Source organism: Drosophila novamexicana, unplaced genomic scaffold (assembly GCF_003285875.2).
Source record: "Drosophila novamexicana strain 15010-1031.04,08,12 unplaced genomic scaffold, DnovRS2.1 tig00000193-arrow-pilon, whole genome shotgun sequence".
NCBI classification, from domain to species: Eukaryota; Metazoa; Arthropoda; class Insecta; order Diptera; family Drosophilidae; genus Drosophila; species Drosophila novamexicana.
Window position 1 is genome coordinate 10,605,014 of NW_020824787.1, and position 18,945 is coordinate 10,623,958.

Consider the following 18,945-nt stretch of genomic DNA (forward strand, 5'->3'; position numbering starts at 1 on the left):
GCACTGCACAAATAAGTTAGATTGCGCCCTAGACAAAAGGCTAGACTTATGACAGAGTATTATTAAAGCTCACGTAAATTTGCCGTCCCTAGCGGACAACTCTTTTCTACTCATTTTATTACAATAACAACAACCGAGCGAAATAGATTGAGAGATGTGCATAAGAACCATAACAAAGGGAGAATTACAGTTTTGTCCACCAAGCGGGCATTGCGCACTTTTGTACATACTTAACGCAGGCAAGCAAATAGCTAGCAGCGTGAAAGAGATAGCATTCTATCGTGCTGCACGCGTCGTTCAGCTTTACGCCTTATCTGCGAGTGCACGCTTTCCTAGTCAAAGTAAAAGGCATTTGCATTTGCAGATCGAAGCAATCAACAGCTGGCGATTATGTTCGCCTGGTAAATAGAGATGGCACTTTAGTCTACTCTAACATCTGGAGTTGGCTGCCAACGTCATAATTAAAGCCAAGGTATATTTTTATAAATATAATGTCACAGTCAAAAAATACAGCTATAGAAAAGCTTATTATGTTATAATTAAATACCGATCCTGGAATTTGCTTATCACGACCTTTGATTGCCACCAAAAAATTGCACTTCTAAAATAAGGCAAAAGTGAGTCACTTCTGAAATCAAAATTGTTGGTTATCAATCAGTTCTATAAACTCTTACGACTCCAGAAATATATATCTTTCCAATATCGGACTTTATTTACCCGAGCTAATACCATTAATTCGAATTAAATGGCTAAGTCATGGCCGATTTCATATTTTCAGCCAAATCTTCACTTTCAGCCAAGCATCACTATTTCGGAGCTTTTCGCTTGTTATTTTTATTGCAACAACAACCACGTCAATGCAAGCGAGCGAAACAGATTAGCGAATGTGCATAAATATCAGAACGAAAGGAGAGTTACAGTTAATTCGCTGAGCTGCTCATACATATATACATATGAAACAGGCAAAGCGAGATGGCAAGATCATTCCATTGTACTCTATTGGGAGCTGCCTTTGCACATTTATTCTGAGTCGAATTAAAGGGAAGACAAATACCAACTGCGGATTATGCTCTCCTAACATTTGGAGATTGCACTACGCTGTATTTATGGCGGATTTTGTATTTTTCAGAGAAATACGAATACTGCATGCACCCCCCCCCCCCCCCCCCCCCCCTCTTCCTTTCCCAGCAGCCACTCCCGCTCGTTGGCTCCCAGTTGACATTTATATCCTTGGTCATACCATACCATAGATATAGTCCTGGTGAACCTAAAGAAATGTGTATGATTTTTCTTTTAGCCGCCCCCAGAAACAGCCATGCCCCTTAATGGTTCTTAGTTGACTATCATATCCTTGGTTATGCCATACCATTGATATAGTCCTTGGGAACCTAAAAACGCAGATCCCTGCAAAATTTGCACCAAAATGGTCCAAAAACACGTATGCTATTTCTTTCAGCAGCCCCTGTACATTGCTGCATCTGCAGCTTCTGCTAAATACCCGTCCTTACAGCACTCATTTAACATGATCTGTTACTTAACATAACTCATTTTAAATGAGTTACATTTCCGCCCCGTGCGGGTATGCAATGAAATTTTTTATTCGAAGATTTTCGTCTACCTGCTGGGCATTTATGTTCGCCTGGTATTTCAGTCAAATTTTAGTAAAAATCTGGCGACCCAGCCGGCGACGAGCGCGCCCCTTCGGGTATGCAATGAAAATTTTAAACCGCTGAAATTTTATGGCGACCTTCTGGTCAATTATGTTCGCCTGGTATTTCGGCTGAATTTTAGTAAAATCTCGGCAACCAAGGACAGATTTTTAACGACCGTTGATTTTTGAATTTTTTGCAATCGTGGAAGTAAATAAAAACAGGAATTTGTTAAATAATTATAAATTAATTATTTATTATTGTTTAAATTAACAAATTTGTTGTTTTTACATGTATTTTCGAATTTAAGTTAAAATTACTATATCTAGCTTAATATAAGCCCGATCCTTGTAGGAGTAGCCTTGTTGGATTCGTAAAAATCCTTAGAATTGATGAAAGTCCTTGAATCCTTCAATCTGAAAAGAAAAAAACACATTTGCATTAAAAATGTCATAAGGTCATTTAGAGGATATAAATAGCCATAACTCGGCCATATCCTTGCAGATTTTCAAAGGACACGGTGCGTTAGGATCGTGGAGACATACTGCATCGAACTGCATTAAAACATTATGGGGTCATCTAAGAATCCTGGACTTGGTAAATTTTCAGTCGCAGGCCGCAAGGAAAATTGCCCGAATTCATACAATTACAGTAAAATCGCGATATCTCTGAAACTACAAGGACAATCCTGATGTCCTTTGGCCAGATGGTAGTCCTAGTCAATACAATTTTTTTGACACAGGACTCGCCAGGATACGCCAGGATATGGCCGAGTTATAAGCTATTTTAGGTTAAAAAATTTGTCCTTAAAACATTTTTGTCTGAAGGACTTTCGTCCTTTGGGTTGCATATTCGTAAATGGGATGATGAGGACTATATACTGTCCAAAGGACATCCCGATAGTCCTTCAAATGGCGAAGTTAGTCCCCATTTTTTCAATTTTTGGCCATTTTCTGACTAAACCCCTGTAAAAAATTTTAGTGAAATTTTTTGTCGAATCCTGGAAATCCTTGAATGCCAATCGATAGTATTGCTTCCCACGAGTTCAAAAAAGTATATCGTTCGGATATCCTTCAGGATTTGGCCAGGATATGGCCATAAAAAGAATGTCCTTTTTAGAAAAGTGGCCGTATATCGGAAACCACGAGGACGATTTGCATGTCCTTTGGCCAGTTTGTAGTCCTAGTCCATACGGTTTGTTTAACACAGGATCTGTCAGGACCCGCAAGGATTCGGCTGAGATATAGCAATTTTAAAATACAAAATATATGTCCTTATATCTTGGTGATTAAAGGACCTACGTCCTTTTAATTATATATTCTCAATCGGCAAAACAAGGACATTCTGATGGTCAAAGGACATGTCGGAAGTCCTTGAAATGGCCAAAATACAGCCAGTTTTGTAATAGTATCCTTTTTAGAAAAATAGCTATAACTCGACCATATTCCTTCAGATTTTTAAAGGACATGGTGCGTTTGGATCGTTGGGACCAACTGCATCGATCTGCATTTAAATATTATAGGCTTGTCTAAGAATCATGGACTTGATAAAATTTGTGGCGATGCGCTAGAAAGTAGACTGAAAACAAAATCCTTGATATCTTGAAAACAACAAGGACGATTTTGATGTCCTTTGGCTAGTTGATAGCCCTAGTCCACATAAGTTGTTTGACATACCACTTTTCAGGATTCGCAAGGACTGGGCTGAAATATATCATATTATAGACAAATGTCCTTTTTTCTTGGCTATTCGAAGGACTTTCTAGTATTTCGAAACTGATATTTAAATGCACGGATGAGGAATCTGGATTCGCCAAAAGAAATCACGATAGTCCTTTAAATGGCAAAATTGTGGCCGATTTAGAGATTAATGTCCTTTTTTAAAAATAAGCATAGCTCCGTCATATCCTTATGGATTTTGAAAAGGCTTGATGTAACGGGATTGTTAGGAGTAACTGCATCGATCTGCATTAAAGCATCTAAGGGTTACACAAATTTTATTTGCGAGCCTATGGAAAACAGGATGAAATTTTGAAATCCCTGACACAAGGACAGCTTCTATGCAAGTTGATTTACCGAAGACTCGTGAGTATCGTGAAGACCTTTATCATGTTGATTAAGCATTTTCAATTGGGTAAGGACTATATGTTGGCCAAAGGACATTAGAATAGTCATTGATTGGCTAAGCTATGTACTATTTGTGATCAATTTAATTTTACAAAATTAGCCATAGCTTGACCATATCCTTACAAATGCGGTAGGATAGTAATAGAACCTTGCTTAAACTACAAAATGTTCTACTACTCGTTTTGAAATTCAAGCAAAGGGAGTAATAGGGAGACTACGATATGACATACTTAGCTGCGCGCACTAGCTAATTTTGAGGGCGTGGCAGCAGTCGAGTTTTTGGCAAATGATAATCAAGGTAGCTGCGATCCCGTGACCTCATCTACGCCGGGAGCTGGCCATTGTCAGCGGAGTACAATACATGTGCATTTAGAACTCCAAATCTATCTCGCCAAGTTGCAATCTTGTTCTCCAGAATTCGTCTGAAATAGAAGTATAATGTAAAATGAACTAAAAGACATTCAACTTATGCTCTTACCTGGTAAAACAGCGAACAAGCTGATAAGGTGCTTTTGAAGCAGTTCAGAGCCCGTGGCCTCATCGTGATTGGGAGTTGGCTATTGTCAGCGAGTCCATTGAACAACCGGACGAGGAAGCGCAGGCAGGCTATGCAATACATCCGCAGTTAGAGCTCCAACCCCATCCACGCCCAAGTTAACTGAAATGGTTGGATACCGTAATATGAACTGAAAGACCTTTAATTTATGCTCTTACCTGGTAACAGAGCGAACGGTCTGATGTAGCGCTATTGTAGTCAATGCCATTCAGAGGGGATTCGTCGCTCTTCGCATATAGAATGAAATATTTCTTGGGCGTCCATGATATCTTCGCAGCAGTCCTACAATGGCAGAGTAGTCAGTTATATATAGAAACATGTGTGAAGTCAAAGTTGTAAACAATCACAAGAGGTATCTTTTTTTGGCATACAAGTCCATGCACAAATGCGGCAATTGCGGGTCCAATCAATGTCAACTTTCAAAGCAAATAAAGTTGCCAGATAAGCCGCTTGTCGAGTACATTTAATATATTTATTTTTTCCGATTTGGCGCTTTTTTTAATCGGGTTTTTATAGATATTTTTTTTTTTTTTTGGCTTAGCAAACGGCAGCGAGTTTTAAAGCGTTTTTCATGTTTATTTATGAGCAGCCGAGGCGCCGAGGAGCTCAACAGCTGCCAATTTAAGTTGGTAACTCGAGACGAGAAGCGGCGAGGCTTTAAATGAAAAGTGAAATTGGTAGTTTGATAGCTTGGCCAGATTGTTGGCGGGCGTGTTTCACACGAGTGGCACGATCATAATTACAGTTTGAGCAGCACTGTGCCCCACTGATGGCTGACTACAGCAGTTCACCGGTTCAATTAGATCAAGTTGAATGTCAAATGCTGATTGCCTTTAATTGATACGAAATTAACATATTTAGCAATAGCCAAAGAGAATGCCATCATCAAAAGCTGATTGATGTGATTTTGATTGATCAATCAATCGCAATATGGGTCTATTAATTGCTTTACATAGGTAAAAACTGGGCTGTCAATTTATCAAGTTTATTGAATGTCAAATTTTGCAAATGAATCAAAACGAATCGGTATACCTTGTAGTCATTGTAAGTTAACAGAAATAGGCATATGTAAGATAATAAACAAAATAAGAGAAGATGTATGCGAATAAGTCAGACACTTGCTCTTACTCTCAGTTGCAATAGTTTTTTGTTTAAATACAATCAACTATACAAACGCAGTTGCCTTTTATAACAATTTAAAATAATTAACACGTTCACCTTAAACTCGCAATTAGAGCCATATAGCAAAAATTTATTTCAATCGCGTAAATCTGTCAACTTGAGCACTCTTTTAGTATATTCCCAGTTCTTCTTTTTCGCTGGTTCTAATGCAAGGTTGCTGCTCTAGTTTTTTAGCAGTAGCCCGACTGTAGCCCGTCTCATGCATAATTAATAAACAAAATATAAAAAAACTGTAAACAACGCCGACAAATGCCAACAAATTGGCAAGCCAATGAATGGGTTGCTGCAGAGCTCGACTGTGCTTAAGTAACTCGTTAGTTTTTATCTTTTGGCATCGCTTATTAAAAACAATTTCTGATAAACGAGATGTGGCGATCGTGTATAGTGACAGGCAGGCGGCTGCCCGACCGACCGACGGCCTGTCTGCACATGCAACATACATATATGTATATATATACTTATATGCATCATTTGTATCTCATAGATACTCGTTATAATTGCCACAAGGCAGCCCGCTGAGCGCTCACTCAATGACTAACTGACTGACTGACTGACTTACTGAATGACTTACTGCCTGGCTGGCTCTCTCTTGACTTTTGGCGGCTTGTTTTTTGTCAAAGGCAACATGACAGCAACACCTGATCTATGCGCAGTTATTTGGTGTCTTTCTTTGCTTGTGGTATTTGGGTTTTTTTAACATGGTTTCTAAATTCTTGGCTGCAGTGGCAGCCTTTAATTTATGACAAATGCAATTTGTATCTGCTTAATTCATAAATATTTATTCGAACAAGCCAGGCCAGGCCTCGGTTCACAAAGAGTCACAGGTGTCTAAGCCGAAAAATAAAAAAACAACAAAAAACGTAAATAAATAAACCGAAACCCAGCAGAGGAGGAAACCTGTTTGCAGTGCAGCTGAAACTCGTTTCGGTGTGCACTTTTAATAGAGAGAAAAAGGACAAAGACAAAGACTTCGAGGCTGATGAAGCTGTTCAGAGGGTCCACAGGTCGCAGGACGAGCGCGTCTGTTTGACAGTCTCCCCAAGGAAATCAGCGCTGGCAGCGAAAGCAAACTCAAACAAACTCGACAACAAAACCAGAATCAAAACAAACAACAAAAAACAATGGACAAACAGAACGCTGAAGATGAAACTGAAGACCTGCGACTGCCCTTCCGATAAAAAGACGAATAAAGTTTTTACTCTGCCTTGTCGAATCGAAATTTGTAAATATTGAGAGCAGCACGCCGAAGATTGAATACACTCGACAAGATTAAATACCGAAGCTTAAACCTTTGAACAAACACTAGATTCTTAAGAGACTATTTCTATAGGCTCTATATGCTATAGTAGACCATTTTGATACCATTTTGCAGATTTGTTAGCAGAAGTGAGGTAATGTTGAGTTTTGACAGATACCTTAACAAAAACTGTTTTTTTTTTTTGGATTGATTATTCATGTAGAGCTATATGATACTGTAATCCGATATTAATAAGATTTTGCTTATATATACTTGTTTAAGATAACATCTTATAAACTACAAGTTTTTCTTGTATGATAAATGTATGTGATATAGATATAGATCTGTTACACATATGTACTAAATGCAAATACATCAGTACTCTTTGAAGTGCTTAGCACGTTTCGTCAGAAAATTAGAATACTCTCCATAAGGGTATAAAAATCAAAGCATTAAAAACTGGTTGCTGGACTAAGGTCTGAGGTCTGAGGTCTGAGGTCTGATGTCTGAAATGTGATGTCTGAGGTTTCTGCTTCTCCATGAGTTTTATTTTTAACACACACACAATCGCATATGGATTACTTTTTGTTGTAATCCTGAACGTGTGTCTTTTGTGGCTTCCGGTCTTGAAATCGAATAATCAATAAAGCAATCAAAAAAAAAAAAAAAAACAGAACAATGCACACTTCAATGGACATTGATCGTGTCGTTCTTTAAGAAAAACGACAACTCATTCCACAGGGGGCGGGGAATGGGAAGGGGGAGGATGGAAAGGGGAACTAGGCTGTAAGTAGGAGATTTACAAGTGGAAATGCTCAAGTTGTTGTCTTTGGGGGAAACGGACTCAATTGAGGATCTTAAGCGATTGTAAATTACTGACTGGAGGGTCTTATAAATGGGTTTCGTTTCAAGTGGAGGGGATATTAGAGCTAAATGCACAAAAACGAGAATTTTACGATTGAAGGAAATAGAAACATTTGCTTTGAGTACAAAACTCAATTGGAAATAAAATGAAAACTTCAAGTTTTGCAGAACAAATGTTGTAAATATTTCGTTTGCTTGCATAACATATTTATCGATGCAGCCCGTAAAAAGTCTTCTCTTGAATTATCTATTTGGGCTGCCTGTTATCTTCTTAACTGGCAGTTAACGAATCTGTTGTGCAAGACCAATCCTTAGAATCCCGCGAGTAATTTATAATTAATGTCTACATATTCTGTAAAATGCAGTTAAAATTGACAATCTCTTTCTTTTTCTTTTCATTGCAGGTAAGTGACCGAACTCAGATCAATTTCAAGCACACTTGGGGGTATCGTAAGTAGTTGTTCTGGCCATTAGCCAAATGCCAAATTTATCTAAGCCACAAATTTGTGCAATGCCGCGAAATTGCAAAGCGCAATCGCTGAGAAACGAGAATTGAGAATTTTGCAGCTATAGAGAGAAGTCTTGTGCAAATAATGGAAACTACAATCTTTGTCTTTCACCAGCTTCTGTCCACAGTTCGATCTCTGAGGCGGCTCAAGATCAAAGACTGTGCCTGTGACTGTGGTCCCGTGTGGGTCCGGCGTGTCTGTGGTGCCGTTTCTCTCACTTCGAGCATAATCCAACTGCCAGCTGCCCCTCTCCCTACCTCTGCCTCTCCCTCTCTCTTTCTGACAAGATCTTAATGATGATTTGCTATTTCTGCCGCTGCTCGCGGCTCTGGCTGCCCAGTCGTAGCTCGTCCAAGTGGAAACGATGCGCATGTCGCATCTCTGGCTGAGTTCAGCTTTGGATACAGTCATCTCAGTCGTAAACAATCGCATTGGATTAGTTTGTTAATCAGTTTATTATGTGGCGGCAACTGTGTTGTGATCAGCTTTGAGCGTTGCTCAGGATAACCTGGCCAAAGGCAAACGGTTTTTGAGGCGTTGGCAAATAAAATGCAAAATAATCTGATCGGCAAATGGCAAAGGAAATCAATGAGAAATTCAGAAATAAAGATATGTGAAACCTTTTGAGAAATATTAATTAAAAGTCTGCCGAAACTTTTTAAGCACAATATTCCATTTGATTTCAACTTAAGATCTATATTAAAAGAGTTTCAACCGATTTTCACATACGGCACACTCTTTGCTAGCACTGGCGATTAGTGTGAAGGCGATAAGATTGGAAAGTGTTATTACCAGAACTAATGCCCGCAAATATCTTATCTTATCTAATGCAGTGGCCACTTGCGATTATATATTGCGATATAAAAAATGTATATACATATATGAATTATATATATAGATTAAGTGCCTGGCACTTATCTACCCTATGCTGCATACTTAAAGAAAACTATTCATTCCATTAACTAAGGCCGTCTCTGAAAAACCAGCAACAGAAATCAATCATTTTAACTAGGAAGATGTCTTTATCTTTGGCACGGGGTCAAATTGATTAGACCTCTGCACATTTTGCGACTTGAAGCAGCTGAAAAACCAGAAGAAAAAAGTTTAAAATTGGCAGCTGGCTTGAACCTGCGACCTTCATTAATCATTAATTAGACAAACGCCCGCACTTGATGCCTGCCAGTGGCTGTCAAACTTTCACTGTGGCAATGCTTGGCAAATTTCCAATGCCACGCTCCCCTACCGACCTGCATAATAAATCCCAAAGCAATGACAACTATTACACTTCCTTTGCAGCATCTCGGCCAAACAAATGTCAAGTGTAGATGCAGTTGCAATTGCTGCTGCTGCTGCTGCTGTTGCCGGGGCATAAATCATTTGAAAAGGTCAAAGTGCACACGCCTACGTGGCATGTTGCTGCCAGAGGCAACACATGTGCGCCCGATGTCTGCAACAGCAATTGTCAAGTGGTTGTCGTTGCCGCAGCGACAACACCATGATTTATGCACGCCAGCAACATGAAACAGTTGCTGTCGTTGTTGCCGGCGACCTACTTAAGCAACTAGACACTAACTATGCAGCTAATCGAAGGTCGCTGCCTTATCAATAGTTGACTGTTATCTAAAGCTGATACGCAGCCTATCAGCAATGGCAATTTGTTAAAATTGGTTCAGCAAAGTTGCTGACCAAAAACTTAAGTTGCCAAGTAGTTATTGTTGTTGCTGCTGCTGCTGCTTCTGCGGCTGCTGCTTTAGTTGTTGCTGCCATTGAACTTGAACTTTGTGCTGTGCTGTCTGCAAATTGCAAGCAATAAATTAGGCAGCAGCAACAATAGTAACAACAACGGCAACATCTCACGCGCGAGCAACTCTGACAGTCGAATTAAAGTTGGTAACTTTTGTTGCTGCTGTTGCTGCTGCTGTTATTGCTGATGTTGCTGCTAAAGTTGTTTAGCATACGGAGCCCTACACAACCGACTTTCCATATGCCATTCACTCGCTGGCTCTATCCCTCCCTCTCTCTCTCTCTCTCTCTGTCTGGTTGTCTCTGCCTTTCTCTCTCACTCACCCTCTCCCTTTTCGCTAACATTGCCCGTCGAGGCGTAACGCGTTTCTTTACGCTCCGTTGCCGTCGCTGTGCTAATGAAGTGCAGCAACAACAACAGCAACAACAACAGCAATAACAACAGCAGCAACAGCACCAGCAACTGCAACTACAGCTGCAACATTAGCAGCAATAGCAACATTGCAGACAGTTGGCCAAAGCCATACAGTTTGAGAGCAACTTCAAGAGTTGGGGGCAGCATGCAACAGTTGCAAATATATTGTTGTTCACTCTTGTAGCTGTTGTTGTTGTTCTAAATGTTGCTGCTGCTGTTGTTTGCTGTTCATTTTATGCCCTTCCGCTTGTCGCTTTTCAATGTCAATTGCACTCGTTTCTCTTGTTTCAGCAATTTGGTCTTCCACTTTGCAGCTTGAAATTTCTATGAAATATTTTCAGAGTTGCCAGAAAGTTGAATACTTAGTTTGACAGTTAGTAAAAAAGTCTTGGCTTTAAATTCTTGTATATTATTCGCAATCTGCGCTACCCGCTGCTCCAAAACTCAGCTTACATTTACATTATCATCAACATAATTAGCATGCGAGGCATTTTGGCGTTAGACTGCGCTGACGTTGCCAGACTAATTAAATTATATTTTACGCTCTGCAGAACGTGCTCCAAACAACCTTTTTATTTTCGCCCTTGCTTAGTCGCTTAAGCCCCACATTAGAAAACCACGTTCTCCTTTCCTAACACCCAAAAGCCAAGATCCTAGATAACCCTTTTCAGGGAGTTGCCACATGCCACAAAACCAACTTGCCAACTTTTCACATTATTTCGTGGTGCCACATTTGTGCAGCCGCCTCACGTATTCAGGTGAAACATAAAAATTGATTACGGTGCGTATGCGTAACACGTGAGACCGCAAATGAGGTGCTTTACTGGATAAAGCTAAGCACCTACTGCCCTGAGCCCGATATATATATTTACATATACCTTATAATGCGACTAAAACTCCCGAACATTTCAATCGAGTTTTATAGAAATTTTGAGTGGCAATTCGTGCCGAAGCTTGTGCAAAAGCAATTAAAGTCGGATATCAAACAATTTATCAAGATAGGTCTGTTTTGAAGCTAGGCGTGGGCTGGGGCGAGCTTATAGTTACAAACAGAAGCAAAAACAAAAAACGTTTAAAAATGAACTCAGCCTCAGCTGAACGAGCAATTTGAGCGCCGTCCTTGAACTCTGTAAACAAGTTGAGCTCTAGAAGGGGCCAATATTTTGTTTTGCTTTATTTTTAACTTATTTTCCATTTAAAAGCCGCCAATTGTAGTTGTTGTCGCAGTTGTTGCTGTTGTTGAGCGTGTCGGCTTGACTTAATTTGCATAAGCGGCACGCAAATTAAAATGTGAAACGTGTTAGATGCTTATCAATAAACGAAACATAGGCACGTAAGACGGTAGGGGAGATACCAGAGATACGAGCGTTACGAGTCGGTTGTGGCTAATAACTAACTAACTGCGATAGCGTTTAGTCAGCTTTACTTGGCTTACGACAAAAATTCAAATTCTTCCCATTTAATTAAAACGGGGCGTGGCCGACTATCGACTGTCAAAAGACAACTGTGCGATGATATCATCCATGCATCATGTATTATTAACTAACCGCACGCCAATGTTAATGTTACGTTAATTAACAGGTAGATAAACTTAAGCTACAAAATTACTTGAGCATTCCTTACAGCTTATTGGGAGCAAACCACAAAATAAATTTATATTTTGAAAGAACATTAAAATATACTGTCAATTATTAGGTAATCTTTCAACTTAATCTTGCTAGAAAACTTTCTGAGGAATTCAATTGCTGTAAATTATGCATTCTTTGGGATACTTAAGTAATTTCCATAAATAATATTTCCAAGTTCAAATGACAATTTGAGATAATGATTAAGGGCATTCGACTAGTTCCCCAACTCAGTTACTTAATAAGTTCAACTGCAGATGCAACCCATTGGCATTAGTTGACTTCATCATTCACTTTCCCAACTCAAGACCTAATTCGCCCATTCATTCGATGGCTATTGATGCCACTTCAGCATTAGCTGCTGCTGCTGCTTCCGGTCTTTTTCTTTTGCCTACCCTTGGCATGCCCTCACGTCTGGACAGCAAAGTGCAATTATAACTTCCGCGCTGAGTCATATATAACAAGTATTTTGGCTTTGCGCAATGCTCGTCACAAGTCAAAGTGACCTTCTATTTGCTCGTATAAACACAATCTTTGCCAAGCTATATAACCTGGAGACTCCAAACCTTAATATAAAATGCTTTACTGACTTGGGATTACAGTTTTAGAGTCGCTTCCTCTATTATTCAGAGAGACGAAAAGGGAAGGAGAGAGTATTGTGCAGTCGACTGCTAACTTCGTACTTGTTTTACACTTTAATAGCGCTCATTAACTTGAAACAGTTATTCGCCTGCTCTGCTCTAAGATTCCCTATGTTTCTCTAGGCGAGAATTAATGCCTTCACAAATGCTGCAGCTCGCTGACAAAATGCGTGCCGCCAGCGCCCCCAATGACCCATCCGCAAGCGACAGCCATAGAGAGCGCGCCGGTCACGTCGCATCATAAAAAATCCATCCATGAACTTGCGGCCAGGCAACTGAGGAGCTGCCTGGAACTGGGCACAGGTTCTAATGCTTGTTTATGGCGCAGGTGTCTGGACAGTCTGTGCTGAGAGGCAAGTTTTGAAAGAAGTTTTTAAAGCTGTGCTTAGAGGCTCAGGCATGAGGAGTCATGAGTCATGAGTCATCTCTGTCCAGGCCACCAGACACCAGTTGAGGAACCACTTGCATATCAAGCAGGGCTTAAAATGCCATGCACGATTGTGACGTGCGGGTTGCATAGTACTTGACAGGGGGCGTGGCGGGGAACGGGCCACTCAATTGTGATGATAAATTATTGATGCAGCAGGTACTCCATGCTCTCCCCCCCCCCCCCCCCCTCTCCCCCTACATATTTACTCGCTTGAAACCAATTTCCGAATTATATTCAAACCACAAATTTGAACTTTTCGTTTTAAGATTAATGCCAAAATTGAACTGAAAATCGCTTCACTAGCAAAAAGCTGATGTTCATTTCTGTCTCCCTTTCTTTTCATTTCACTTTAGGATTTGACAAATGAGAAATCGACGGTTCAAACCCGACCCATATCACTCATGAAAGCATGAAAACCTTTAACTTTTCACACTTATTTCTTCAAGTCGAGCTTGGTATTAAGCCAAATTATGTGTTTGTTTTATATAAATAAGAAGATTTTTTCACCATGTAACCTTCTACTCTCTTTTTTGCAGGCCCATGTGGTTTCTGCGTTCGAGCAATCGCTAACCAACATGACCAATCGCCTGCAGCAGCTGACGGCGACGGCGGAGCGCAAGGATGGGGAGCTGACAGACATGCGGCAGACAATTGAGCTGCTGCGCAAGCAGTCCATCCAGGCGGGCCTGACCACCGCGCACATGCAGAGCATGGGCGTGCAGACGCAGGGCCAGAGCCAGAACGAGCTGATGCTGCAGCAGAAGCCGCCGCCAGTGCCCGTGGGCAATGCACGACCTGGAAATCCCAATGCCAATACAAACGGCAATGGCCTGGGCCTGGGTGTGGGTGGGGGTGTGGCCATGCAGCGACAACACAGCACGGATTCGATGTGCTCGCTGAACTCCATCAGCTCGGGCTGCTCGGCGGCGCAGGACAAGAACAAGGCGAACAAGAAAAAGGGCTGGCTGCGCAGCAGTTTCACCAAGGCCTTCTCGCGCAATGCCAAGATCTCGAAGACAAGTCGCCATGTGGGACAGCATCATCAGCAACAGCAACAGCACGAGCACAGCTCCAGCAAGACGCCGCTGCCTAATGGACACGGACATGGACATGGACATGGACATGGACATGGACACGGACACGGCGAGCCGCTGGGCTTGGCCGCCTTGGCCACGCAGCCGGCACCACCGCTGCCCGTGGCGAATGCGTCCAGCAAGCAGAGCAGCCCGGCCAAGACGGTGACGCTGATAGACAATGCCAAGCCCATCGATGCTATTGAGCAGGAAGATCAGCATATGGTCGAGGATCTGAAGAAGCAGTTGCGAGAAAAGGATCTGGTGCTTACAGATATACGTTTGGAGGCGCTCAGCTCTGCTTCACAGCTGGAGAGCCTCAAGGACATGATGAACAAGATGCGCGCCGAGATGATGTCGCTCAAGCAGAATAACGAACGTCTCCAGAAACTGGTCACCAGTCGCTCCCTTGCCGGATCCGAGGCTAGCCTGGGCCAGGCCATCAGCCCGAATGGCTCGCTGGGCGGTGGCGCCGGCGGCTCGGATGCCTCGCGCCGCTACTCACTGGCCGACGGCAATGCACGGCCACCCATGGAGCTACCGCCACGTCTAACCGAGGAGCTGGAGGAGGATTGCATGCCGCCGGCACCTGCGCCGGAGCCACCACCGCCGCCAGCGCCCAGTGCAGCGTGCGGCGCAGCGCCGCTCAGTCCGAACACACACATCGATCTGACGCCACCGCCACCCGCGCTGGAGGCGGCACAGCTGGGCAGCCCGGTGCATATGGCCAGCACCGTCGAGGAGCTGCCTGATGTGTGCGACGGCAAGAAGATAGCGATTGCCTGCTACTTGGGCCAGCCCGAATCGTTTGCCAAGTACTGCGAGGAGCTGCTCGAACTGGATGACTTCTATGCGAATGGCGCCATCATTGCCAGCCACGAGGCGGAGCAGGGCCAGGGGCAGCAACTGCAGCAGGGCGAGCGTCAGGCATCTGGTACGAATGAGTTTATCATTGCCTGCACCTACATATCGGGCAAAACGACCTGGCAGAATCTAGACTATATTGTGCGGAAGTCCTTTAAGGATTATGTGGCACGCATTGATCCAGGCACCAATTTGGGCCTCAACACAGACTCGATTACATCGTATCATCTGGGCGAGGCGAAACGTGGCCCTGAAATGGGCTTCCCGGAGCTGCTGCCCTGCGGCTATATTGTGGGCAATGTGAAGACCCTGTATATATGCCTACAGGGTGTCGGCAGTCTGGCCTTCGATAGCCTCATTCCGCGCAGCATTGTGCATCGATATATAAGTTTGCTAACGGAGCATCGACGCTTGATCCTGTGCGGCCCCAGCGGCACGGGCAAATCCTATTTAGCGCGCCGCCTGGCCGAGTTTTTGGTGGCACGCGCGGGCCGTGGTAATCCATCGGAGGCCATCGCCACGTTCAAGTGAGTTCCTTTAGAGCATTAGCCAAGTCCTCTGCTAATCCGTTTGCCTATTTGCTTGCAGCGTGGATCACAAGACCTCCAAGGATCTGCGGCAATATCTGGGCCACATTGCCGAGCAGGCAGCCATTGCGAATGGCGTCTCGGAGCTGCCATCTGTGATCATATTGGACAATTTGCATCATGCCTCCGCACTAGGGGATGTCTTCTCGTGTCTGCTCAGCGCCGGGCCGGCCACCAAGCTGCCCTGCATCATTGGCACCATGTCGCAGGCCACCTGCAACACAACCAATCTGCAGCTGCATCACAACTTCCGCTGGGTAGGCTATCCATCTATTGAAAGCCAGGTCTGGTCGATGAACCTTATCCATTCGCTAACTTAACAGGTACTCACGGCCAACCACATGGAGCCAGTCAAGGGATTCCTCGGTCGCTTTTTACGCCGTCGCCTGTTCCAATTGGAGCTGCAGACGCAGCATGCGCAGTCCGAGCTTGCCGCGGTACTCGCCTGGCTGCCGTCCGTTTGGCAGCACATCAATCGCTTCCTCGAGGTGCACAGCTCCAGTGATGTGACCATTGGACCGCGCCTGTTCCTCTCCTGCCCGCTGGATTTGAAGGATTCGCAGGTGTGGTTCACGGATATCTGGAACTATCATCTGTCGCCCTATCTGATCGAGGCGGTGCGCGAGGGCGTGCAGCTTTATGGGCGACGCGGTGGCGCCTGGAACGATCCCTCGGCCTTCATACGCAACTCATATCCCTGGCCCTATGGGCCGGACTCGGTGCCGCCGCTGCGTCAGATAAATGCCGAGGATGTCGGCCTGGAGGGCGTGGCCCTCAGCAATGGAGAGCAACAGGATCCCTTGGTAACTATTTTGGCTAAACTCTTTCAAAAACACGTGTTGATTTCCATCCAATTCTGTAGCTAAACATGCTGATGCGTCTGCAGGAGGCAGCCAACTACTCGGAGACACAGGATCAGGAATCGGACTGTGCCAGCCTGGACTCCAATGTGACACCAGACAGCTCGGCGGGCGCCGAGTAGGTTGTCCCTTCCCCGATCTTAACTTCTTACATGCCAAATTAGTTGTTTTTTGTTTGCGTTGCAACTGAGCGCCTTTGGAAACTGTCCCACAACCACGCACACACACTCCCACACACATCCCACAAAGGAAATTTCTTGCACTACTTTCGCATAAGAGTTCAAAAGCAGTTTCAAGAGTTTTCCATTTGCACAAAACCAACAATCTATCAACCTACACTCTGAGAAAATGTGTAAATTAAATACTCGAAATCTTTGCATAATTCAGCCAAGACTTAAATTCATTAATTGTTTGTAAATCCAAATCGCCAATATACAAAAGTCAACCACATTAATCACTCAATTGCCAATTCGCACTATAAATAGTTGCTATTTAAATCAAGCATATTTACCGTCAATATTGAAATCAAGCAAATTCAGCAATTATAAAGAACAGATCGGTATGAGTTTTAGCTCGTTCAAAATAGAATTATAAACGATATTTCTCTGAGTGTATTATCATTCTCTTACTCTCTCTCTCTCACTCTTCCGTTGTCTCCTATGTAGAATTGCACTTTTTAGCGCACTTGTTAAAAATGCAAATTGCCAACATCAGTAAGCCATAAATAATAATACCATGCATCTATATTCATAAAATCTGGTAACCATTTGCGTCAGCTCAGCGCAGGCCAAAGACAAAAATAAATTGAAAAGAAAGCCCAACATATAATGTTAAAGAATTGCTAAAGAACAAAAAAAAAAGCACACTTTTTGTATATAGAAAACCAAAAACAACCCTAACTACATTTAAGTAACAGACTCTACGACGGTATCAACATTTTATACCCAAACAAAATATCGATAAACAAAAAGAAAACGGAAAAACCTATTGTAAATGTAGCCCTAAGTTTTTGCTACTACCAATATTTACAAGATGTACATTTAAAGGAAAAAGCTTTCACTTTAGTTTAATTATTTGCATAATTATTATTAAATATTGTTACAAACATATTGCATATTTATAAAAACGATAACTATTTAAACAATTTATTATGCCATACAGCGCTTAACCACAGCAGCAGCATAAATGCAAGAAATCAAATACGTAAAGCCCCCCAATCCCCCAAAATAACAAATAGCAAAATTAACAAGCATGACGTCTAAACCAAATAGATGAAGACGAAGAGCAACAACAACAACAACAACAGCAGCTAAACTAACAGCTAAAATACATATTTATATATAAAATACAATATTGCAATTATATGTCCTGTCTCTGTCTAATTTAACTGTGTACATTTATGAGATGTGAAATCAAATCAAAATCAAATAAATTAAATTACATATAATAATAAATTATAAAAATATCATGGTTTTTTCTTTTTAAACGGGAGTTACTTGGACACAGCCTAATTGGCTGACGCCATCTAATGGCCAGCAGCAGAAACAAGCGGAATTATTAGAAGTATACAAATGGGGTTGTTAAATTAATTGAATAAATGTGAGCCACCTATGGGACTAAGAGCATCACCTAATGCTTAGCAGCACAAACTTGACACTACAACATTTGAAGCATACTATAGGGCTGCAATATAAATGAAATTCAAGACAAATAATTTTCAAAAAGTGCGCCATCTAACGCCCGCAGCTGAGACACGCTTGGAAAATAATAATTTAGAGCATACTAAAGGGCTGCAAAATAATAATTGATTTTCAAGATTCACTTTTTATACCCTATTACAAGTTGTAAAGAAAACGGTCGTGTCGAATCAGAATTCTATCTCATATATGAACCTTCCATATGGACGTTTGCTATAGAATAGAGTTCTTTTATGAACTTCTATTCTTTCAGAAGTCATGATCAAAATCACCAATTACCTTTTCTACACTACTTCTCACAAATTGGGAAAATCTTTTGAGCATCGGACTACTATATAATATTGCTGCTACAGGAATTTGGTGTGAAAGCACCGTCAGAAGTACATAAAATATATACTTAAAATCGATGTTGACCGATTTTAGAAAAGACGAATGCAAGTGATCAAATATCAAATTATGTCATATTGTAAAACACAACATACCCCATATCCCACTTGATTTCTTTGCCTCATATAGTCTCTGGAAAAAACGATTGGGCGTCCTGTAAAAATAAGGAAAAATAAATAAATATTAGAACTCAAACAGTTACAGCTACTTTCACTCTCATTTGACTTTTCTATGAAAAACATAAGCAAGTTTATATTAATCTTCCTCTGACGATATTATTGAAAAGGGCAAAGTTAGCAAAGCTAAAAGGTTGTGTGTAAGTAAGTCTTTAACCATTTCATAAATGCATTTTACTCATTTCCATTTGAACTTCGTAGCTTCTCAAAAATTGAAATGCAAAGTTAAATAATTTGAAAAGTGCGCCAAAATGCATATTTTCGTGACAACGATATGTCGCATATCATAGATTTGAACAATATATCGATATTTTCGTGCCACTC

At 41.9% G+C, this 18,945-nt stretch overlaps 1 protein-coding gene and 1 long non-coding RNA gene across 5 annotated transcripts in view; one reads left to right on the forward strand and one right to left on the reverse strand.

The window, feature by feature from the left end:
* The window catches only part of LOC115758851 (protein sickie-like), an 83,655-nt gene extending 65,844 nt beyond the window's left edge, over window positions 1-17,811 (forward strand). For all 4 annotated transcript variants that reach the window (XM_030699634.1, XM_030699637.1, XM_030699635.1 and 1 more), the window contains 4 exons: window positions 13,514-15,441; window positions 15,503-15,758; window positions 15,825-16,304; window positions 16,364-17,811. In XM_030699634.1, coding sequence (XP_030555494.1) covers window positions 13,514-15,441; window positions 15,503-15,758; window positions 15,825-16,304; window positions 16,364-16,483 — 2,784 coding nt within the window. In that variant the 3' untranslated portion in view covers window positions 16,484-17,811. The remainder of the gene's footprint in view (window positions 1-13,513; window positions 15,442-15,502; window positions 15,759-15,824; window positions 16,305-16,363) is intronic.
* Window positions 1,950-18,602, reverse strand: LOC115758855. Its single transcript, XR_004017467.1, has 5 exons — window positions 18,541-18,602; window positions 4,490-4,613; window positions 4,254-4,433; window positions 4,006-4,197; window positions 1,950-2,065 (listed from the first exon to the last, which is right to left on the reverse strand). It is a non-coding gene; the product is annotated as an uncharacterized LOC115758855 (long non-coding RNA).
* Between the last annotated feature and the right edge of the window lie 343 nt (window positions 18,603-18,945).